Raw genomic sequence first — 24,078 nt, 5'->3', positions numbered from 1 at the left:
ACCATGAAGTCACCTCCATGGAACTTAACATCACAGGAACAGAGTCCTGAAACCCAATTCTCAGAACAAAGAGACTCAAGAGATCCTCTTGCCACCTGCTCTCATTTTACAGGGTTGGGAGAATGGATTACAGAGAAAAAAAGAACTGTCTTGTACTTTTTGTGTCTGGGTGAGACAGCCCTCCAAACCTAGCTGTTCCCCAGAAACCTTTGCCATCAGTTATGGATATACAATTTTCCACTTTATTGCTGATTTGAATTCTTTACCCCAAGAATTCCAAATTTCTCTTCAATAAGCATGTGTTTTATTTCTGCACCCCACGCCCAATGTTCTAAAATACTCAATTCCCTAAGCAAAGGGCATATTTCAAGAAATAGTTAGTACCCTTTTCCCAATGTGGTAGTCACCCTTGGAACTCCTAACTGGAGGACACAAACTCCTGGTGACTCAGTCTAAGCACCTTCCACGTGGGTTTTGAACCCTGTGGAGGTTTCCACTGCTAAGCTCCTTTTTTTAAAAATGCCATGTAGCCACCACAGTCCCCACGACACACATAAAAACATCATTACATGAAACATCTGGAGACCCTCAAACTTAAGAAGTGCACATTCAACTTTCCTTAGTATCCTGGCTTATAAAAGGAACTAATGCCTTCATATATGTCAGTCAGTCCCTATTTCTTCTGCTTTCAACCCCTTCTTCATTTTGAAGCTCAACCAGAATACCTACTGTCTTTTGGAGGCTTAGTTGTAGTCTTAGTTTTGTCTTTAAGACTTCCTGCCACTGGCGAGATCACCAGGCCGTAGAGTGTCAGCAGCTGGAGAAACAACCCCTTCATGATGTGAACTCGGGATGTCTGAGTGTGAGCCTGGCAGGAGACCCAGGATTTCACCAGGTCCTGCTGGGGGTAGCGAAGGGCTTTGGGGTGTGGAAAACACGTGACTGGTCTCTCACTGCCCCCTCTGGTTCTGCCTCCTCTCCTCCACGCACCACTCCTTGGCTGGGCACGGGTGTCTCCTGAGCTACTTGCCTTCTCCTTATGCTTTCTCCTCCTCTCATTGCAGAAATGAATTCTTCAAAAGTTTACCATTTCTTATTTTAGAAATTTGAAAAACACAGAAAAGTACAACAAAAATAATAAGATAAGATAAGCTATCCATTAGCTAGTCAGATAATAGGGTCATTTGCCTTTCATGAAAGGTAACTTTAGAATTGATGTGTCAATTAAAAAAAATAGGTATTTATTGTAAAAGTATTTTGCTGTATTTTAAGAGCCATTAAAGAATATCAAATGTGGGGCGCCTGGGTGGCTCAGTCGGTTAAGCGTCCGACTTCAGCCCGGGTCACGATCTCGCGGTCCGTGAGCTCGAGCCCCGCGTCGGGCTCTGGGCTGATGGCTCAGAGCCTGGAGCCTGCTTCCGATTCTGTGTCTCCCTCTCTCTCTGCCCCTCTCCGTTCATGCTCTGTCTCTCTCTGTCTCAAAAATAAATAAACATTAAAAAAAAATTTTTAAAAAAGAATATCAAATGTAAGGAAAGTAAAATTTAAAAATCATTAGTGACTTTTAAAAACAATTTTTTTTAATGCTTATTTTTGAGAGACAGTGAGAGATGGGGAGGGGCAGAGAGAGAGAGGAAGACACAGAATCTGAAGCAGGCTCCAGGCTCAGAGCTGTCAGCACAGAGCCCAAGGCAGGGCCCAAACGAACAAGCTGTGAGATCATGACCTGAGCCAAAGTCGAACACCCAACCGACTGAGCCACCCAGGCGCCCCAAAGATCACCAGAGACTTTTAAAAATTGATCACAAACTTTGAAGTGGAACAATTTTTTCTAAGCCTGAATTTCCCCTACTTTTTCTGTGTTTCTCAAGAATTAGCTCCTAAATGATAACAGCACATTTCATTTTTAAAGCATACTTAATTTACAACTTTTGGAGATACACTAACTTTCTATCCCTCAATTCCATTAAGGTATTTTTAGGGAGTAGCATCAGCAAGATGGCTGAATAAGACACCCCTGCTTGAGTCATCCCCCTACAACAATTTGGCATCCACCCACAGACAGAAGTACCTCTGTGGAAGCTGTGGGATCAAGCTCTGTACATGAAGGGAGGTGAAGGAGTCTCACCCATAGGTTGGGTCATAGGCATAGAGACCTCGGTCTTGGCATGAGACCCTGAAGTGGCCTGTGAACTGGCACTCTCCCCTCTTGGCCACAGTCCAGGAGCCAGGGAGAACCCTTATTTAGACCATCACCCACATATGACAAGCTTTGTGGAAGTCCGGACGTGTAACAGAGATGTTCCATCACACTGTTGGGAAAAAAGCAATCCAAGTGTGGACACATTGGAGAGGTTACTAGTCACAGTTTGACTTTACCTGCATCATATCTATCCAGATTTTTAAAACAAATCCTCTAAGGAATTGTGCCTGCAAAAATGTTTAAGTTCTCCGTGAACCCAGGCAAGAGGAAGTATATGTAGTCCCTGCGGCACACTTCAGCTTGTTCCACGCTCACATTATTTACACATATTGTGCATTATCGACTCATCTTCCGCACATTACTAAGTGAAGACATCTTCTACACAAATTAAACCTTATGAATGAGGTTGGCATGAGCCAAGGGGGACTGGAAAAGCCCACCGTATTAGGAGAAAAGTTGCTAAGTGTTCAGCACTTGAGGATGGTGAACACATAAAAGACCACATGATTCCTCTGCGCACAGGAAAATGAATTATGAAAGTTTCGTAGGCTCTAGAAAGCTGTGGTGAGTCACCAGAGCATGGCATGATATTTTTTAATGCTAGTAAAATACATACGTAGATTGCTAAGCACAATCACTATGCGGGGGGAGTCAAGCACCGGGTTGATACAGCAAATTGTGATGGATAGCCTCAAATATCTCAAGAAGAAGGCAGTGGACAAAGGAGGTAGTTCTGTGAAGAAGGTGAATTTCAAAGAGTCGAGAAGAGTTTCAAGAGATTTGAGAAGAGTGAAAGACTGCTTAATTTACGTACAGAAGATAAAGACAATGTATAAAGGCAAGTTCTGACTGTTCTGGTTTTCCAACAACCTTTTTTTCAACCACATCCACATCCCCACCTTCAGACACTTGATGGCTTCAGTTCTCAGACATTTTGTGATTCTTTGGCTAAATCAGCTGGGTTTGCCTTCCTCACCCAGCCCCTGCCCTAAACTCCTATGAATCTGGACATATCCCCCAGGGAATCTGGGTTTGGTTTTTGGTTTTGGTGTTGGGTTTTGGTTTTGGTTTTGGTTTTGGTTTCAGGAGATTTTAGTGATTCATCACTTATATAAAACACCCAGTGCTCATCACAACCAGTGCTCTCCTGATGAATGGATAAAGCAGATGTGGGGAACAGATGATAGATAGATAGATAGATGGATAGATAGATAGATAATTACTCAGCCACCAAAAAGAATAAAATCTTGCAACAATGTAGATGAAACTAGAATGTATTATGCTAACCAAAATATGTCAGTCAGAGAAGGACAAATACCATATGATTTCTCTTATATGTGAAATTGAAGAAACAAAACAGATGAACATATGGGGAGGGACGGTTTATGTTTTCTAATGAAGTAAGATACTTACTAGTTAGCCATTGCTTTCCAGCTTTTAATTCCTTGAAAATGCTCATTTACCATTTCCTCACCTCTTAAGGTGGGGTTTTTTTTCTTCTTCATTATTTTAGTGAGGTTTTCAGTGCAAGCAGAGGTAAACAGGATAAAGGCCCATCTAAAGATGCTCATGTCTTAGTCCCTGGAAACTGGGACTACCTGACCTGGCATGGTGAAGAGCAGGGACCTTGAGATGGGAGGCAGATGGGACGGGTATAACCATGAGCCCTTGAAAGCAGGCATGTTTCCTGACTGCAGTGAGTCAGAGGCCTGCAGAAGAAGGTGAGACCTGAAGCATGAGGACCCAGTTGGCCTTTGTTGGCTCTGCAGATAGAGGAACACAGCCCATGCCAAGGAATGTGAGTGGCCTCTAGAAGCTGAAAACAGCCCTCAGCTGACAGCAGACAAGGGAATGGAGACCTCAGTCTCATAACATCAAGGACCTGAATTCTGCCCACAATCTAAATGAACACAGGGGGTCTGGGTGGCTCAGTCGGTTGAGCGTCCGACTTCAGCTCAGGTCATGATCTCACGGTTAACAAGTTCGAGCCCCTTGTGGGGCTCTGTGCTGATGGCTCTGAGCCTGGAGCCTGCCTCGGATTCTGTGTCTCCCTCTCTCTCTGCCCCTCCCCCACTCATGCTCTGTCTCTCTCTGTCTCAAAAATAAATAAACATTTTAAAAAATTAAATAAATAAATGAACACAGACATGGGTCCTTCCATCTAGAGAGGAAATGCACAAGGAGCGCAGCCCTGCTGACACTCTGATTGCAATCAGAAGAGACCTGTGTGGGACTTGCGACCTACAGAGCTGTAAGGTAATAATTTGCGTGGTTTAAGCTCCTAAATTTGTGGTGACTTGTTACAGCAGCCATAGGAAACAAATATTCATATTCAAATACCCTGTTTACCTGGTGGACCTGTTTTTGTGTTGGGATTTCCAACCTATCTGGACGTTTCTGTTTCTATCCTAACCCAGTCTTCTGGTGTCCACCTTTCTCTCCAAGTGCTTATACCTTCCCAGTGGACAAGATCTATTCTTACGTTATTTAGCTTTTTCCCGAATTCTGAGGTTATGGAATGACTCCACACTCGTGATAGCCAAAGCTGAGCCTTTGTTATTTCAAACGCAAGACAAACATAGAGAAACAACTTTTCTCTCTCAATGACCAGTAATGGCTTTCAAAACTATTTGTGACCTCAGATCCATGAACATGACTATCCTCACTGGTTTATTTTGTGATCCCTTTTCCCTGGGGAAACAAACCTCAGCTTCATGTCCTAGTTTCATGGTCAAAGGCCTTGATGGAAAAATAAGGAATTGCAAAGTAGAAAAAACAGTATCTAGATTAATATTTTTTTAAAATGGTGCCCCATGGGGGTGCTTGGGTGGCTCGTCAGTTAAGCCTCCAACTTCAGCTCAGGTCATGATCTCATGATTTGTGGGTTTGAGCCCCGTGTCAGGCTCTGTGCTGACAGCTCAGAGCCTAGAGCCTGCTTCGGATTCTGTGTCTCCCCCCTTCTCTACCCCACCCCTGCTTGCACTCTGTTTCTCTCTCTCTTTCTCAAAGATAAATAAACGTTAAAAAAAATTGTAAATGCTGCACCACAAAACCATATTTATTATTAAGTCCACAGAGTCTTTCCTCATCCAGTTTTGAGTAATACGGGTGATATTTCATATCTCGGTTAGTCCTGGTAGGTCATGAGGTGATCTTGGAAATGGAAACTTCATGCCAAGGACAATGGAGCAAAGAGGCAAAGCAGCCTGGATCTTCCATCGTTTTGTGGTGTCTCCACACTTGTTTGGGACACCTAAATCCTGAATATTCCATGCGAACAAATATTGACCTATCTTATTTAAGCCACTATTTTCTTTGTTGTTGTAGTCATCGTGTACTCAAAACTAATCTGAACTGAAATACCAACCGAAGTATATGGTAATGTAGAATGGAGGCTTAAAAGTCTCTATTTTACTTCTTTCTCACATGCTCTCTCAGGAAGCTCCTGTGCAGTGTATGTTACCAAAACGAGGTCCTCAAGAAAAAGGGAGAGGAGGGATCTAGGAAATGGGCTCCTAATCCGGGAGGAATTGAAGTGCCTCCATGATGGTGAAGTGAAGTCCCCGGTGCTGCTGTGTATGGCCCTGGAGACCAGACAAGCTGGTGCAGAGGCTGAGGAATTCTGGAGCCCCCTCAGAGGAAAAGCAACTACTTACAGGATGACTGGGACGTACTATCTACAGCTGGGCATGCATTCTTTGGCTCTACTCTCCTACTACATGGGCACTCAAGTAGAAAAAGAAGGAGGAGACAAAAAGTATACAGTTCTGATATTCGGACTGTCAAGGAACTGTCTCCCTTAAAGTTATTTCCTTTTTTGGAATACTCCAGATGAAATGAACAAAATTCCTTCAGATGTTCAAAGGGAGGGAAATAGAAGGTGTCTGGAAATAAGAAAGTCAAAACTCCAAATTGAAGCAACACATCTTCTCTCCCTTCCATCTCTCAATGGCCCGGGATTACATTAAACAATCTCTTACAAAATGGTAACTTCTATTCAGTTTTCAGAGTTTCACCTGTGTCTGCTAGTTCTTAAAAATAACCAGCGTAAAATAATCAATATGCCATAGAGGCAGATCCTGGGTTGGCAAAGTTTGCTCCCCCTCATAAGAAACATTTACACGTATGAGGAAAGTCTCCATTTGTAAACGTGTCTTCCTCTCTGTTAAGTGGAAAAGAAGGGTGACTTTCAAACCCTAGAAACTCTTTATCAATGGAGCCTGTAGCAGAAATCTGCATAACAACCATACCTTTGTTCTTAGTGCCTTTCCTGGTGACTTCCCATAACTGGTCTTCCCCTTCCTTTCCACATCTTTTGTCTTCAGCTGAAGCAGGTTTTGAGGAGATCATTTGGGCCACTTGGGGAAGTTACTCAGCTTTCCTGGTCTCTCCCATGTATATTGGAGGTATACATGTTAGGAAAATTCAGTTTGTTTTTCTCCTGCTAATCTTTTACTGCAGGGGTGGTTTCAAACAAGAACCCAGAAGGGTAGAGGAAAAATTGCTTTCCTCCCCTGTAATATCCTGGATATCCAAGAGGAAAATGCTTTCCTTCCCTGATCCTTCCTTTCAGGGTCCCTAACCTTTTGTTCTTCTCTACCTCTTTTGTCATGAAGGAATAACCACCCTCACTCAGTCCAGTTCCAGTTCCAAGTCCTTCTTATCCCTAAGGGTCAAAACAAAGCCCAGCCCTGAGCCCCTGAGTCTTTGTGCTTTGGATAACTCTGAGCTCTAAGGCACTATAATTAAAGTAGAAAATAATTGTTTGCAAGGGAGGGGTTTAGCCACGTGAGAGGAGGACTTGTCTGCAGAAGCCCAAGTCCCAGAGAACAGGCCATGGTCAGGTACAGGCATAGGGGATGGGGGAAAAGGCCCCTTGCTTGGCCAGTGGAAGCAGGAAGGGCCCAGGATAACCACCCAGCTCTCCAGAGAAGCCTGTGGCAGACTGAGAACTCTCCTCTCTGGCCAGAGTCATGCCAACCCAGGCTCTGCTGCCCATCCTTCTCCTCTCTGTGCTGCTGCTACAGGCCCAGGGAGGGCACCGTAAACTGAACAGGATGCAGAATAGGTGATGGACTAAGGGGGTGGGGAGGGAAGGGAGCCAGGAGGGGCTGTGTCCCTTCTGAGGGAGACCTGGGAATTGGACCCTTTCAGCACATTCTGCTCTTGATGAGGTTTTGGGGTGATGGTGGGGTTCGTGGGGTCTGCAGCCGACAGCCAAGAAAGAATTCTTGAAGATGTCTTTGGTGCAAAAAGGTGATTTTATTAAAGCACGGGAACAGGACCAGTGGGCAGGAAGAGCTTCACTGGGGTTGTGTAGAACCATGGACTTGGGGGAGGTAAAGTCAAAAGGGAAGTTTCCAAAGAGACTTTCATAAGCTAAAGACTCACAGATTACTGGAAGCCTAGCTATTGTCAAGCTAAGGTTGTTTTTCCCTCTAGCAAAGCATTAAGGCGGTAGGGCCCTCTAGGACAAATGTTCCTGGAGAAATGTACTACTCTATATTTGCCTCAAGTACTTGTCGATGGGCTGCAGGTTATAAAGAAATTTAATTTTACCTGCCATTTCCTTCTTGCCTTTAATCCTTCCCCACATCACTATGGAGGGAAGGGTGATATTAGGGACTCCAGGAAACTGAGTCTATAGGTTTCTAGAGACTAGGCTATTGATAAATTTGCTAAATTTTTAAAATTTATTTAAATTTTAATTTACTAAGATATTTGTAAACTGATGGAGACCCATGTCCTGTATGACTGTGATCTCTATCAGTTAGTCATTTGTTTTCTGTCCTTTCCTTTGTACTTGTGCAGTTAGGAGTGTCTGAGGAATATCTCATATCCCACCTGGGGGTGGGGGGTGATGCTAGCTTGTGCTTGGCCCTCAGCCTGCCTTATGGTCCCTCATCACTCTGACCACAGCACTATGAAGATTCTGGGTCTTCCCAAACGATAGCCCTCTGGCCCCTTTACGCAGCACCAGGAACACTGATGGGAGTGGAGGGGGAAACTATGTCTTTTGACTCTCCATCCCAAGTACCCAGACACTAAACAGTACACTCAGTAGTGAAAGGTACATCAGGGCTGAGAATCACTTGGGGAAACCAAACAACTATTCTTGGATTTCTGTACTTCTGTGACCTGTAAACATCCAGTAATATTGATGGGAATGGGTACAGAAAGAAAGGGCCCTGGGAAAGTAAGTTTTGGGGTGTCAAGTCGAAGTTCTCATCAGAGGGACCAGGATGGTGGCAGCGGAAGGGAAATAGCGCAAGTGGTATTTTCTGGGAAGGGGCAGGGGTCCTGGATACCGTGACAGGCACAGGAGAGAGGGGGACAAGTGACAGGTCATCTTCTTCTCTGGACCCTGCAAATCCTGGGGAGAGAGAGGGTCTGCGGGATGTCTCAGACTTTGCTGAGTTCTCAGAGTGTAGATTCTAAGGGGGGTAGCTTCACCCAAGCCATGACTTACAAGGGATACAGGTTCCTGGCTGCAGACAATGGAGAGGGCCCAGGGAGGCCAGGCATTGAGATCTATTGGGGCGGTGGGCTAAATGGGTAAGGGGCATTAAGGAATCTACTCCTGAAATCATTGCTTCACTATATGCTAACTAATTTGGATGTAAATTTTTAAAAATAAAAAATAAAGTTAAAAAAAAAAGTAGTGAAATGGAGTTGAAAAAGCTAAAAGCCACTGTTGATAAATGAGTTTATTTGTCAAGGATTTGCTCCTGCCCAGCCCTCAGTGAGAACAGACTGGTGTCCAGCTGGGAGATTAGGGTTTTAGACGTCTTTCAAAGATTTCCTGTAAGACAGAAAGGTTATATACTCAGAGGTTAGGGAACTCTGAGGAACAAGCATTCATTCCCAAGCTTAATATTACCCATCTATGGCAGACCCTGGGACAGGAGTACTTTTTGTAACAAGAAAAAGTCCACTTCTGAGGTGGGGAGGTGGGTTTGGTTCATTGAACAGAGAAACATAGAGATTTGGGGCCTGGCTGAGCCAAAAGGGCTCAAAGAAAGGTCTGACTCTAGAGGCAATGGTTAGAAATTTGGACAAAAATCAGGAAAAGAGCAAACCATTGAGCAATATAATGAGAACAACATAGGCATTGATTATATAATGAACAATATGCCCCAGCCTGGTATCTTGGTTTACTTGCCAGTGAACTGCTGTCCAGGTTTAAGGTACATTGTCTTCCACTATTTTTGTGCCTAGGATTTAGGGTGCTTCGGCCTTCTGTTTATGAATGACAGCATCTGAGAATCAGTGAAGATCCATGCCCAAACACACCTCCCAACTCACTTTATTTTTCCAGCAGATGTTTCCACAATAGGTCCAGCAGCATGTGTGATTTTTGTTTATACATTTAAAGGTTCCAGAACACTTCTTGGTGCATTCAAGGACATTTGGCTGTCCCCAGCACTCCTCAAGTAACATTTCAGCCCCTGTAATTGAGATGAGATGGGAAGAGGCTCACAGGGGCTACATAGCCAAGGTGGGAAGAGAAGTCCTTCATGAGCTTAACGGCCCCTCCTAGAATCAAAGCCCCACCAAGCCCCACCTGACTATCCATCTGCCTTATGAGAAAATCCCCCTGCTGAGCTTCCTCATTGTGTCTTCACAGATCTCTGCCTTCTCTGCTCCCACAGACCTCTGGGCCCTCATCAAGCATCCTGGAGACAGGACTCCTCATACTCCCCATGTTCATGTGTCATCCTATAAAATCTACATTTCTGTAATAGGAGGGGCCCAAGGTAGCCTCTAGCCTTATTACCATACTTAATTCCTAGTGTGGGAAGCCAGACCAGGGAGAGTAAGGAACAGATTCTTTCTCTTTTTCTTCTCTTCCTTGCTGACTCCACCTTTAAGAACAGCTTCTCACCAAATTCTCTCTCTCACTCAATTTTCTTGGTACCCTCGACTGATTCCATTTTCTCATCACATGGCCCCCAACTTTGCCCCACTAGGGCCCCATCTCATGTCTCTTCTCTATCTTTTCATATTCAAAAAGATCCTGCCACTGAAACTAAGTGTATATATTAAGAAATCCCCATATGGGACTCATTAAAGTACACACAAGCTAAGACACAGAGCTTCTGGAAGTACAAAAAGTTATGGTAGCCTGACATGGGAAAATATTATATCCTTATAACATATGGAATGTACATAAAAGGTGACAGGTACCCATTGCCACTTTCAAGGTTGGAGAGGAAGCATCAAAGGACCTCAACTTGGACACTTCTTGGACTCTGTGCGTAAGAAAGTCTCTGAATCTCCACTAGGTGTTCCAGGGAAGGTCCTGAGTCCTGAGTCAGATGTGCCAGACACAATACCCCTTCACTTATCCAGGAACAAGCAGAGTACCCCCCGCCCCTTTGACTCCCCAGCCCGGCCTAGTCACCTACAGTTGTGTTTTTCTTTTATCACTCCCAGCACAGACGGTAGCACCATACAGAGGAATGTCATGAGTTGAGGCGTCCAGAGCTTCATGAGGCTGACCGTATGTGTCTGAATATATACTGTCAGGATGTTTTTCCCCTTTCCAGTTGCTGCTGGAGACCAAGAAGTATAAACAGAGTTGTGAAGCAAGAAGACGTGCTCCTAGAATTTCTTTATTCTTTGTCTACTCATTCCTCCTTGCCTCTACCCACTCGGCAAAAGGCACACTGAACATTGGCTTTGCTAAAAGGTTTCTCTCCATCTCACATTTCATGCCTTCCTTTTGCAAAAAAAAAAAAAAAATTATTTTGAAAATGTGTTTTTAAAAATGTGCTGCCTTCCCCTGATTAGAAGATAATTTAGATCCAGCTTACAAAATTCTTAAAACATAAAAAAATACAAAGAAGACAATGAAATATTTCTAGTAACCCCACTATATTGGTGTATGTTATTCCTTTATATGTGCACATAAAGCTGAAATCAGGCTATCTGGCTTGACTTTTTATTTATATATATATGATATATGATATATATGATATATATGTATATATTATTTATTTATATATCTTGGTATTAAAATTAAAGTTTTGGCCAAGACCTTCAGAGAGACCCTAAAGTGAGCATATGAGACCAGTCAACTTGTACTTTCAAGAAGATGTGCTCAAAAATCACCTGCAAAAAAATATGTCAAATTCCTAGTCATTTTCTACCTTTAAAAAAGTCAGAGTTTTAAGAGTCACCAACCACTCTTGGGCCATTTTTCTCTCTCATTTTTAAAGAATGCTGTGCTCTTTTATTTTCTTTTTTAAAGTTGATTTACCTTGAGAGAAAGAGAGAGAGAGATGAGGGGGCAGAGAGAGAAAGGGAAGGAGAGAGAATCTTAAGCAGGCTTCGCACTGTCAGCACAGAGCCCAATGCAGGGCTCAAAATCAAGAACCGTGAGATCATGACCTGATCTGAAATCAAGAGTCAGACACTTAACTGAGGGAGTCACCCAGGTGCCCCAACTGCTGTGCTCTTTTAATTCCAAGTCACCAGAAAGGCTTTGAGAATACCTCCCATAGAGCTTTTTATGCACCCCCAAGGTTTTATGGAGACATAGTAGCAGGTGTCTGAGTCACAACAGAGAAACAAAGGGTAGGACACTGGCTGAAATGACCTATGGCCACAAGCAAGAGACTACAGCTTGTGCTATGGCATTTGATAAGGCAACATATGGAAGAAAGCCAGTGTAGGTTTGCACTAGCTTCATGTCAGGCGGGCTGCCTGGGAAGGCCAGGGGACCTCAGCATAAAGAAGTAGAAAGTGAGTAGCCAGATGCCTAGGGCCTGGGAAAGGTATCAGAAAGGAGGTAGATTCCGCCATATCAAGAGAACCACAGGTGAGAAACTTGCATCAGTTGGGGTGGGGGGAAAACTCAAAGAACCCTTGAAACCACCCACAATGGAGTAAACTTTAAGCAATACTAAGCCCGGAAAGCACAGAGCACAAAGGTACAATCCTCCCTGCCAGAAAGAACCATCCTGACCCCCTCTCCTCCTCTCCCTCCTCCCACCTCCAAAATGGCACTTAGCCAGCTGCAGGAGAAGAGGAAACCGTCCACTCTCTTCCCCAGTTGCAGGTTTCTTGGTGTGGGGGAAGCCACAATTTCAATTTTAGTATTTTGACTATTGCATGGGCTCAGACTCTTTTTATATATTCTAAAGTCTAGAAAAGTCAAGTTCTACACCCAAGGTCTCACAGGGAGGTAGGGAAAAAAAGTAGCTTTTATAAATAAATTTAAATGAGACAAAGGACAAGCTTTTCACCATACTATCAATAACACTCTCTGTGAATATTTTCCCAATATTCTAGTTACATATAGCATTCATACTTCCCCATTGATCATAAGGTATCTGAAAATTTGTAATATCTGAAAATTTCTCTGCATTAGGAAAAAGTGTCAGTAGGAATATTGCAACTGAAATTCAGTTAAATCCAGTATTAGCTTCAGAGCACAAATGTCCAGCTCCAGAAGTCCTGAGTAAAGGGTACTGCCTATTACGAACCCCACATAGTTGTTGCCAGTTTTCTTCTCCATTAAAATTGGTTTATTCTGCAAATAGGATGCTCATCTTGTCTCACCATAAAAGGGAAATTCCCTCCCACTTGTTACCACACTGAAGACTGTCAATATCATATAAGACAGAGAACAAAACATGCGCATTGGAATCAGAGAGACCTGGGCTTGAAACCTGACCCCAACGCATTGAGCTTAATTGAAATTTTGAAATTGGCCTACCACCTAACTTCTCAGAGCCTCAGTTTCCCTATCTGTAACATGGAGGTGATATTATAATCCACATTGCAAATGTTGAGTATAGAAAGTACCACGCATAGGGTCTGGCACATGGAATGCACAAAATAAATGGCCGCTATTGTGATTATTAAGCTCAGACTCTCTTTTCTTCTCCAGAAGAGTAAACATTGATCTCATTGAGTTTATTGTGGTCTTTTTTTTTTTTAACTATTTGACCTATTTGGAATTAGTTCTGGTGAGTGATCATAGTACAATTATCAATTTCATTAAATTTAACATTGACAAAATATACTTTTATACACTTATCTAAGCTACTATCAATATTCCATTTTACAAGTTCACCCAGTAATGTCCTTTGTCTTATACAACACTGAAATTTTTGAATAACAGAGCCAAACTTTTCTTTTAGTTGAACATTCCTCATTTTGGGCTTTGTCTGAAATTTCTTATGATTAGACTCAGGTTATACATGCTCAGTGGGAATATTACATGATCGATACATAGTATCCTTGTCAGGGTATCATGCATGAAGGGACACAGTGTCTATCCACGTCATCCTTCTCTCTCTTAGTTTCTCCATTTGAACAAAAAGGACAATAATTTCTTCCATATAGGCATAGGGTTGGCGTGATCTGGAGGCATGATTTAGACAGGGAACTCATCCAACCAAACCACAAACAAAAGTGTTTGCAAGTTCCCAATTCTAGCCCCAAGACTCTGACCTCTACCTACCTCTGAAGATGTTCGAGTTGGAAGCTGGTAGCTATTTGACTGGTGGCTCTTCCTCCTGGTCTCTGGGAATGCCAGAGCCCCTGCACAGGGCAACGATGAGCAGAGTAGATTTCAAACACTCAGAATGTAATTATCGTTCTGGCTGTGACAGATCTGGGAGTTCTGCCCCAAGCCATAAGTTGGGTACATTTAGAACATTATGACTGAATTCCTATTCAGATCCAAATCCTAGCTTCCACTTACTTGGGCAAGTCACTAATCTTCTCTGCACCCTAATTTCCTCATTTGCTAATGGGGATAATAATAGCACTTTCCAACCAATAAGGTTGTTGTGAAGGCTCCAGGAGTGATTATGTGTTAAGCACTTAGAGCCAAAGTCTGGCATAGAGTCTATGTTTGTTTGTTAAATAAACAAATGAAACACTTGCCCAATGAAGTGTTGAGAATCATTCAGTTTAAGAGCAAATTTACTATGTGTCAGATATGTAACATGTATTAATTAATACATACTTTCAATGACACTATGAGTTTAGTACTACTATTATTCTTATTTTACAGATACAGAAACTGAGGCACAGAAGAGTTAAGCAACTTGCCCAAGCCCACACAGCTAGTAAGTGCCAGGTACAGGATTTAAAAGGAAGTGAGTCTAGAGCCATGTATGCCAGATGGTCAAGTCCCCAGTTTCTCTTGAGAGAGAGAGACTGAGCACGAGTGAGGGAGGCGCAGAGAGAGAGGAAGACACAGAATCCAAAGCAGGCTCCAGGCTCTGAGCCTTCAGCACGGAGCCCAACACAGGGCTGAAATTCACGAACCTCAAGATCATGACCTGAGCCGAAGTCAGATGCTCAACCGACTGAGCCACCCAGGTCCCTTAACTAGAACTAATTTGAAAAACTGAATCAAAAATCTCAGCAAAAACCTCCACCAAAGAGAAGTTCTGGACCTCAACAAAATAATATCAGACTGAATTAAGCAGTGTACTAAAAGGATTATACATCACTCACAATCAAGTTAAATTTATTCCTGAAATGCAAGAATACTTTAATATATGAAAAATGATCGACATAATATACCACATTAAAAGAATGGAAGGGAAAAAAACACATGATCATTTCAATTGATGCAGAAAAATCACTCAACAAATCTCAACAGCCTTTCATAATAAAAACAAACTAGGAATAGAACACCACCTCAACATAATTAAAGCCATATATAAAAAACCTGGGAACACCATGGAAGGTTTTTTGTGTGTCTCGCATCCATGAAATACAACCAGATCAACACTAAACCATTCTGCACACCTAGAAAACTGAATTGAGGATTAACACAACAATCTGCACAACCTGAACCACAGAACTCAGCAGGTATGTGGTGCAGAGAGATGAACTGGGGGAGAGAGAAGCCGCTGAGGGCAGGGAGCTGCTTTTTGCTTGTGGAGAGAGGACGGAGATGGGAGGGGGAGAATGTGGGAAAGCACCCCCCCCCCAAAAGCAGCTGGAGAGAAAGTGGAAAAGTGGAAACAGCTGCAGGGACTGAACTAAAAAGGAAGAAAAGAGAAAGGAGAGGGTTTAAATTCCATTAAGACTATAAACGGGGGGAGCGCGGGCACAGAGTCTGAAACTCTGCAGCTCGATACCTGGCGGTGCTCTGGTGAGAAGGGTGAATCCCCAGGAGCAGAGCGAAGTCCGGGGGTCTTCGGGCCACAGGGGAGAGGCGGTTTCCCTCTCTGGAGGACATCTGGTAGAGGCTGTGTGCCCCAGTGGACCCGGGAGAACAACCACATTCGCTGGTGCTGGAACAAGGTCGCTGGGGGTGAAGCCTGGTGCCAGACGCGTGTTGTGATTTTCCATAATCCCTGAAGCGCTGCTGCTACACGATCGCGTGAACTCTTTCTGGGGCGGGCTGGCACCCGGCCGTGGTCTCTGGGCTTCCGCAGCAGCACGGTCCCGCCAACGTTCCTGGGTGCCGCCGGCACCCGGCCACTGCTCGGTGAGACCCTTTCGCAGAGGGGCAGGATGGGTCAAAGCCGCAGCCCTTCAGAAGTAAGGGGTCGGGAAACACGGCCACATCTGAGAGAAAACTCAGGAGAGAGGTGCTGCCTGGGACTTGGTCAGGACTGTGTAAAAGCGGGGAGTGGATGGAAGCTGGAGACAAAGGACCGGTGTGCAATTGGCGGTCCGGCAGAACAGAGTTACAACACTAGAGACTGGGTAGCTGGGTGACGCCATTTTCACCGCTCCCACGCATGCGTGTACACACCTACAGGCGCCACAACAATTCACACCAGTAAGCTGAGCAGCGCCATCTAGTGGAGAACCGAGCCATTACGCTAAGCCCCACCCACTAGGCCAACCTCGCTCTTCAGGAACACAAATCTCTCCACCTGTTTAGCTTACAGACAATAAAGCGCTTCATTGTTTGACTTCTAGGGGAAAACGAAGTAATTTCAATCGTATTTCAGTCTGCTCGCAGGTCCATCTATTCACTTTTTTTCCCCCTTTGTCGTTTCATTTCTTTTTCTTGAATACAGAAAGGGAAAAAAATTTATTTTTATTTTCAATTTCTATTAAAAATATTTTTCTTTAATTTTTTCTACACTGAAAACTATAGAAAGCTTATGAAAGAAATTGAAGAAGACACAAAAAAATGGAAAAAGATTCCATGCTTCTGGATAGGAAGAACAAATATTGTTAAAATGTCAATACTAACCAAAGCAATCTACATATTCAATGCAATACCTTTCAAAATAACACCAGCATTCTTCACAGGGCTGGAACAAACGATCCTAAAATTTGTATAGAACCAGAAAAGACCCCGAATAGCCAAAGCAATCTTGAAAAAGAAAACCAAAGCAGTAGGCATCACAATCCCAGACTTCAAGCTGTATCACAAAGCTGTAATCATCAAGACAGTATGGTACTGGCACAAAAACAGACACTCAGATCAATGGAACAGAACAGAGAACCCAGAAATGGACCCACAAATGTATGGCCAACTAATCTTTGACAAAGCAGGAAAGAATATCCAATGGAATAAAGACAGCCTCTTCAGCAAGTGGTGCTGGGAAAACTGGGCGGCAACATGCAGAAAAATGAACCTGGACCACTTTTCTTACAGCATACACAAAAATAAATTCAAAATGGATGAAAGACCTAAATGTAAGACAGGAATCCACCAAAATCCTCGAGGAGAAAGCAGGCAAAAACCTCTTTGATCTTGGCCGCAGCAACATCTTACTCAACACGTCTCCAGAGGCAAGGGAAACAAAAGCAAAAATGAACTACTGAGACCTCATCAAAATAAAAAACTTCTGCACAGCAAAGGAAACAAGCAGCAAAACTAAAAGGCAACCAACGGAATGGGAAAAAATATTTGCAAATGACATATCAGATAAAGGGTTAGTATTCAAAATCTTTAAAGAAATTCTCAAACTCAACACCCAAAAAACAAATAATCCAGTGAAAAAAATGGGCAAAAGACATGAATAGACACTTCTCCAAGAAGACATCCAGATGGCCAACCGACACATGAAAAAATGCTCAACTTCACTCCTCACCAGGGAAATACAAATCAAAACCACAATGAGATACCACCTCACACCTGTCAGAATGGCTAACATTAACAACTCAGGCAATAACAGATGTTGGCGAGGATGCAGAGAAAGAGGATCTCTTTTGCATTGTTGGTGGGAATGCAAGCTGGTGCAGCCACTCTGGAAAATAGTATGGAGGTTCCCCAAAAAGTTAAAAATATAACTACCCTACAACCCAGCAATAGCACTACTAGGTATTTATCCAAGGGATACAGGTGTCCTGTTTCGAAGGGGCGCATGCACCCCAATGTTTATAGCAGCGCTATCAACAATAGCCAAAGTATGGAAAGAGCCAAAATGTCCATCAACTGATGAATGGATAAAGAAGATGTGGTATATGTATACGATGGAGTATTACTCGCCAATCAAAAAGAATGAAATCTTGCCGTTTGCAACTACATAGATGGAACTGGAGGGTATATGCTAAGTGAAATTAGTCAGAGAAAGACAAGTATCATATGACTTCACTCATATGAGGACGTTAAGACACAGAACAGATGAACACAAGGGAAGGGAAGTAAAAATAATGTAAAAACAGTGAGGGGGACAAACATAACAGACTCTTAAATATGGAGAACGAACAGAGGGTTACTGGATGGGTTGTGGGAGGGGGATGGGCTAAATGGGTAAGGGGCACTAAGGAATCTACTCCTGAAATCATTGTTGCCCTATATGCTAATTTGGATGTAAATTTTAAAAAAATAAAAAAGAAAATTAAAAAAAAAAGAAAAATGGTTAGATTTATGTGTATTTTATCACAATAAAAGTAGAAAAATTATAGTGGAAAATCCTGTGACTATTTTAAAATTTAACATTTATAATGAATATTTTCCCATAGTCTTAAATATTTTCTACAACTTCATTGATTAAGGGATTGGTCTGCCAATTAATCACCAGTTATTGACATCTTGGTTGTTCCAGTTTTTCCCTATTGTAAGCAATCATTTCACTATTATTAGTTACATTCTTATAACTAAATCCTTGAGCATTTCTTTATTCCTTGGGAAAGCCAATGTGAGAAGAAATGAAAATACACACAATTTAATCTGTGCATAAATGTTGCCAATTCTCCCTTCATAATGTTTGGGTTATACTTGCACCAACAGAATATGGGTCAACCCATTTTCCCTCATCCTGACCCTGAACCATAGATGATCCAGAATGTCATTCAGAGGAGCCAATGTATTATTGATTGGAAGTTCACAGTTGTATAGTGTCATACTCACAGACCTTAGGTTCATCAGACAGATTTGAAACTCACCTCCACCACTTGCTGACTGAAAGACTTTAGGTACGTCGTCTCATTTCTCTGAAACTTCATTTACTCACATGTAAGAATGGGAAGAATAGAGTTCATCCCATCAGGCGTTATAAGATCTTTTTCCTAAAAACAAAACAAAACAAAAAAAATACAGCTCAACAAGGAAAGCAAATAAATCAATCTATAACCCATAGCCACAGCCTAATGAGGAAATAGAGAATGCTACAAATTTCAAACAATCTGTGAGCAGAGAAATAAAACACTCATATCCAGCAGATTTGGATTAGTAGTGTTGGCATCCACATAGAAGCAATGTGAAAATTAATAAAGGGAAACCTCACTGAAATGGAGTTGGGAGGCCACCAGGGGGAGTGCTCCTACCACACTACTTGTTATCAATTGCTGACCCAACAGGAAATGTTCCCAGAAAGTGGATAGTACCTTAGCTTTGTTGTCACAGCAAGACGAAAGGTTTTCCTCCTCCCCTGGCAATAGCCCACCCAATAAGAGACTATCACAACCAATGAAAAGCCATTCTAGTTGGAACTCCCTGTTAATTCCCACTTTCCTCTATAAAAGAACCTTCCTCTCCTTTCTTCTCTGGACTCTCCTATTCTTCTGTTGAAGCTTGTTAGCCCTGATTTGCAATTCTCTGCTATTCCCAAGTTAACCTATTCTTGCTGGTAAAAAATAACTGACAGTTTTATATTTTAGGTTAATGGCAAAGACATACACAGATGGTATGGAAATGAGATATGAGCAGGGGGCTTAGCCTAGAACACAAGGCTGATATCTGGTAGATCAGGTCTCTCTGGTTCCTAAGAAACCATAAGGAAGGGATTTGAAAGTACAAGGGACCCAAATAGGCAGATGTTAAAAGACACCACTTCTTAGGGAATGCATGTGTGGAAAGGGGAGCCCCTGTCGGAGACTTAGTGGCAGCAGGCAAGAATGAAGCAAGAGGAGATATCAGTGGGTCTTTGGAGCCCAAATACCTGATTGCATAGGTTACTCATTTCTAGAAGAAATTATCTGATCAAGCCCAGTCTCATTTATACCATTTCTATTTGACAATGGACTGCCTCTATACACATCCCATTTTAAGACTTCATAGGTCAGATAGCTCCCAATTTGTGATGGATAATTCCAGTTTCAAAGTGACTCAATGTCCCATGGTCAGGCATTCAGTTTTTTTACTGGGGTCCACTAGCAAGTAAAGAGATGCTTCTCAAATGGAAAGCACTTGTCAACAGAAGAGGACAAGGCTTGACCTCAATACTCCAAGTATGTGTTCTGTGATTCTCCTACTTGAGTATGCAAATGTTCTATCCAGCATCTTAATCCACCAGAGACACATTTAGTAAAATGCATAGGCTAGGTGCTAAGACCCAACTGGCAGGCAACTTTCAACCTACCCTGATCATGCTGCAGAATCTTTTCTTAATCTGGGTCTTGTTCAAAACTAGCAGCCTTAAAAGGCATGAATAGACACTTTTCCAAAGAAGACTTCCAGATGGCTAACGGACACACAAAAAGATGCTCAACATCACTCATCATCAGGGAAATACAAATCAAAACCACAATGAGATACCACCTCACACCAGTCAGAATGGCAAACATTAACAACTCAGGCAACAACAGATGTTGGCAAGGATGTGGAGAAAGGGGAATCCTCTTGCACTGTTGGTGGGAATGCAAACTGGTGCGGCCACTCTGGAAAACAGTATGGAGGTTCCTCAAAAAATTAAAAATAGAATTACCCCATGACCCAGCAATTGAACTACTAGGTATTTATCCAAAGGATACAAAAATGCTGTTTCGAAGGGGCACCTGCTCCCCAATGTTTATAGCAGCACTATCGACAACAGCCAAAGTATGGAAAGAGCCCAAATGTCCACCTACTGGTGAATGGATAAAGAAGATGTAATGTACATATAAATGGAATATTGCTCGCCCATCAAAAAGAATGAAATCTTGCCATTTGCAACAATGTGGATAGAACTAGAGTGTATTATGCTAAGCAAAATAAGTCAGTCAGAGAAAGACCAGTATCATATGATTTCACTCATATGTGGAATTTCAGAAACAAAACAGATGAACACAGGGGAAGGGAAGCAAAAATAAGACAAAAACAGAGAGACAAACCATAAGAGACTTTTTTTTTTCAACGTTTATTTATTTTTGGGACAGAGAGAGACAGAGCATGAACGGGGGAGGGACAGAGAGAGAGGGAGACACAGAATCGGAAACAGGCTCCAGGCTCTGAGCCATCAGCCCAGAGCCTGACGCGGGGCTCGAACTCACGGACCGTGAGATCGTGACCTGGCTAAAGTCGGACGCTCAACCGACTGCGCCACCCAGGCGCCCCCATAAGAGACTTTTAAATACAGAGAACAAACTGAAGGTTGTTGGCGGGGTGTTGGGTGGGGGGATGGGCTAAACGGGCAATGGGCATTAAGGAGGCATTGGTTGGGATGAGCACTGGGTGTTAAATGTAAGTGATGAATCACTAAGTTCTATTCTTGAAATTACTATTATACTATATGTTGACTAACTTGGACTTAAAAAAGAAAAAAACTCTGGGGGCGCCTGGGTGGCTCAGTTGGTTAAGCGGCCGACTTCGGCTCAGGTCATGATCCCGCGGTCCGTGAGTTCGAGCCCCGCGTCGGGCTCTGTGCTGACAGCTCAGAGCCTGGAGCCTGTTTCAGATTCTGTGTCTCCCTCTCTCTGACCCTCCCCTGTGCATGCTCTGTCTCTCCCTGTCTCAAAAATAAATAAAACGTTAAAAACAAACAAACAAACAAATAAATAAATAAATAAGAAAAAAATTCTGAAAAAATAAAAAAATTTAAAAAACTAGCAGCCTTATATTTCCCAAGGAAATAGAGAATGCCCAAAAGTGACATTTGTCATCTCCAAAATCCAGAGGCCCACCATGCATTTTCTCTTGCTTCATGGTGAACAATACAAGGTGCCGGAAGTTGTCTCCTGTCTCAAGAGAATGTCTCCATATGACCTAGACCAGTGGATCTCTGAAAATACACCAGATAGAAAGTCTTATCCTCCGGCATGCACGTGATAAAGCATGTAGGCTACCTACTATTTCCCCATGGTCAGTTAGCACAATGTAAGTGACCTGAGAGACCAGCATGATGTCCTGTGGGATATCAAGTAATCAAAGTCTCTTCAACCTCTATCATGTCACAGGGCCAAGGAGATGACTTAGTCCTGACTAAGATGGTGAAGGCATGTGGCTGAGTCCCTGCATATGAGAAAGCTACTTCTTATTACCGTGATGAGAACTTGCGAAGAAAAAATTTGCTAAAGCATGTCTGGGGCATGAGAAGAGAACGGTGCAGAAGCCAGGGCAACTGCAAGGCCATTGTTTCTCACAGACAGACCAGCCTGATCAACGATTCTCCTCAGCTGGGACTTGGCTTTCTGGAGACCCAAGCCATGGCACAATTTACATTCGCTTCCTCCTCTGCCTCCATGAGATTCAGGGTCTTGCAGGGGTCCCCACTCCTCCGCTTGATCTACCACAGGGGCACACAGTTGTCCCATACCACAGAACTTGCAGTGCTGGCCAGGCAAGCACTCCTCCCAGCCAAAGCAGTCTAGGTGTGGCCTCTCGGTCCAGTGAGGCAATGTAGAGTGTCCAGAGATCTCTGGGGAACAGCCCAAGACACGAGTTATCACAATGGAGAAAACCAGATCCTTCCAGTAGAATTCATGGTCTGGGGTGCTCACACTGGTGGCAAGGAATAGGTCAGCTGGCAGCATGGTGAACCCACATAGTGGGGAACACTGGTCATGGACGTGGAGGTCATTCTCTATGTGGGCCCTGGCAGGTAGCTTTGCCTCTCTTAATAGTCTCTCCCAGGGTGTTCGGGGGCATGGCCAAGCACTGGGAAGATGCTTGCAGAGTCAGGTTGTCTGAGGAAGCACCCGCTAAGATCTGCTGCAGGGCATGCCCTTACCATCCACCTACATCTGATGATGTCTGTGCTGCTAATGGATCATGATCTCTTTCCTACAGTCTCCTGGTCCCAGCTCCCAGGATAGGTGGAGAAGCTCCTCCAATACCAGGAGCCCTGGGATGCTTCTGAGGTGGGCCGTAGACTCTGGCCTGAGGGATGCTGGTTTCTTCTGTGGGAAATCCTCACTGATGCCCACAGGAAGCACTTCCCTGGAGTTTTAACACTGCACACCTGCCTCCAGCAAGCCCTGCCTACCTGCCTGAGTTCTTCACACTTGACTCCAAGTCCCCTTTGGGCACATGTGACCTAGTCCCTGGATTTAGTCCCAGGACAACCTCAGAGGAGCTCTGCTTGCACAGAATTCCACTGATTCACCATGAGACCATGGGAAACACTCATACTGACCCCTTAGTGGCCAATTAATCCTTAGTAGTATCACCGTGAACCACCTGTTCCCTACCACCTGGCTTCTTTCTGGGTTAAAAGAGAGAGAGAGAATGAGACCATAAGGAGGAGGATTGGGGAAAGGTGGGGACCATTCATTTGATGGAAGACATTGGAGTCTCAGGTCCTGGGACCCCATTCCATGCCCCATCACAAAAGGGGCCATATTGATGGAGGGTGGGGTGGGAGACGATAGTGTAGGCACTCACTTCCACACCCATGTTCTCACAATAATGGAGGAGCAGTGAGCAAACAGGGAGTCCAGACGAACATCGTCCTCTAGCCACAACATGACCTCTCACTGTCTTCTGGCCTCAAGCATGTCACTTAACTCCCTGCGATTGGTTTTCTATATTGTAAACATATGGTAATCTGAACCTCACAAGGAGAATGGGTAGAACAGGATGGAGGTGGATTAAATTTAAGAAGAAGCCTCCTTGGGGACCTCCTACTTTGTGCCCCAGAGTGTAGCCCCACCCCACCTCATGTTTAACTTGGCCCTTCTGACTCCAGGCTGAGGAGTGTTCTGGTTAGCATTGGGAGGTACCACACATGAGCAGTTTCTTCCCTGGCGTCACTGGTTCAATGAGCAGATCAACAATGAGGCTGGGCCTCGGGGCCCTGGTGGGGGAGCAGGGGCCAATGGGAGAGAAAATAAAGAAACATCACAAGGGGGGAGAGATCAGAGCCCTGGACCCAGAGAAGGGAGCGCTCTGGGGTCTGCACTGGGTCCTCAATGACTATAAGCCCTGGGAGTAAGATAGGCAGGTCTGTGGACATTTGTTCTGGTTTATTTGACAGGAACAAACAGTTCAGACAGGGTAAAGGTGTACTCCCGTTGACATCCTGGTACCCAGGATCTGAGGTCCTTGTGCTTTGGTCTGAATAGAAGTTTGGGGGAGCAGAATGCAAAGTCCAGCACCCTCACCCACTCACTGGAGGCTCATGCAAACGTTCCCACAGAAGGTTGAACAACATACAGTATTTGCTTTTGGACACTTTAGAAAATATGAACAGTGATTGCTGCAAAGATACACACTGGGCTTCTTCTCACAGGCCTTTAGACCTAAAAAGAGCAGAATCAGAGTCAGTGGAACCAGATCCCTCAAGAGCACTCCTCTC

General features: G+C 43.6%; 2 protein-coding genes across 2 annotated transcripts in view; both read right to left on the bottom strand.

Annotated features, from left to right (window-relative positions):
- Positions 1-8,892: 8,892 nt before the first annotated feature.
- WFDC11 (WAP four-disulfide core domain 11) lies at positions 8,893-23,248 on the bottom strand. The gene is made up of 5 exons (XM_042930074.1): positions 23,166-23,248; positions 15,316-15,485; positions 10,612-10,758; positions 9,497-9,651; positions 8,893-9,005 (listed from the first exon to the last, which is right to left on the bottom strand). Exons 1-5 carry the CDS (start codon positions 23,246-23,248, stop codon positions 8,976-8,978), a joined length of 585 nt encoding a protein of 194 aa, XP_042786008.1. The 3' UTR covers positions 8,893-8,975.
- Positions 23,249-23,727: 479 nt separating this feature from the next.
- WFDC10B (WAP four-disulfide core domain 10B) overlaps positions 23,728-24,078 on the bottom strand; it is a 62,034-nt gene continuing 61,683 nt past the window's right edge. The window contains exon 4 of the mRNA XM_042930834.1: positions 23,728-24,022. Coding sequence (XP_042786768.1) covers positions 23,889-24,022 — 134 coding nt within the window. The 3' untranslated portion in view covers positions 23,728-23,888. The remainder of the gene's footprint in view (positions 24,023-24,078) is intronic.

Source organism: Panthera leo, chromosome A3 (genome assembly GCF_018350215.1).
Source record: "Panthera leo isolate Ple1 chromosome A3, P.leo_Ple1_pat1.1, whole genome shotgun sequence".
NCBI lineage: Eukaryota > Metazoa > Chordata > Mammalia > Carnivora > Felidae > Panthera > Panthera leo.
Note: the sequence above shows the minus strand (reverse complement) of the source record. Positions and strands in the feature narration are given on the sequence as shown.

What these genes read in the sequence shown, in the direction of transcription:
- WFDC11 (XM_042930074.1), bottom strand. Translation starts at nt 23,248, where the DNA reads ATGTTGTGGCTAGAGGACGATGTTCGTCTGGACTCCCTGTTTGCTCAC. An exon ending in GTGAGAACATGGGTGTGGAA is followed by an intron (nt 15,486 to 23,165) that starts GTGAGTGCCTAC and finishes CTTCACCCCCAG; the next exon opens with CGACCTTGTTCCAGCACCAG. An exon ending in AAAATAAAGTGAGTTGGGAG is followed by an intron (nt 9,006 to 9,496) that starts GTGTGTTTGGGC and finishes TCTGTCTTACAG; the next exon opens with GAAATCTTTGAAAGACGTCT.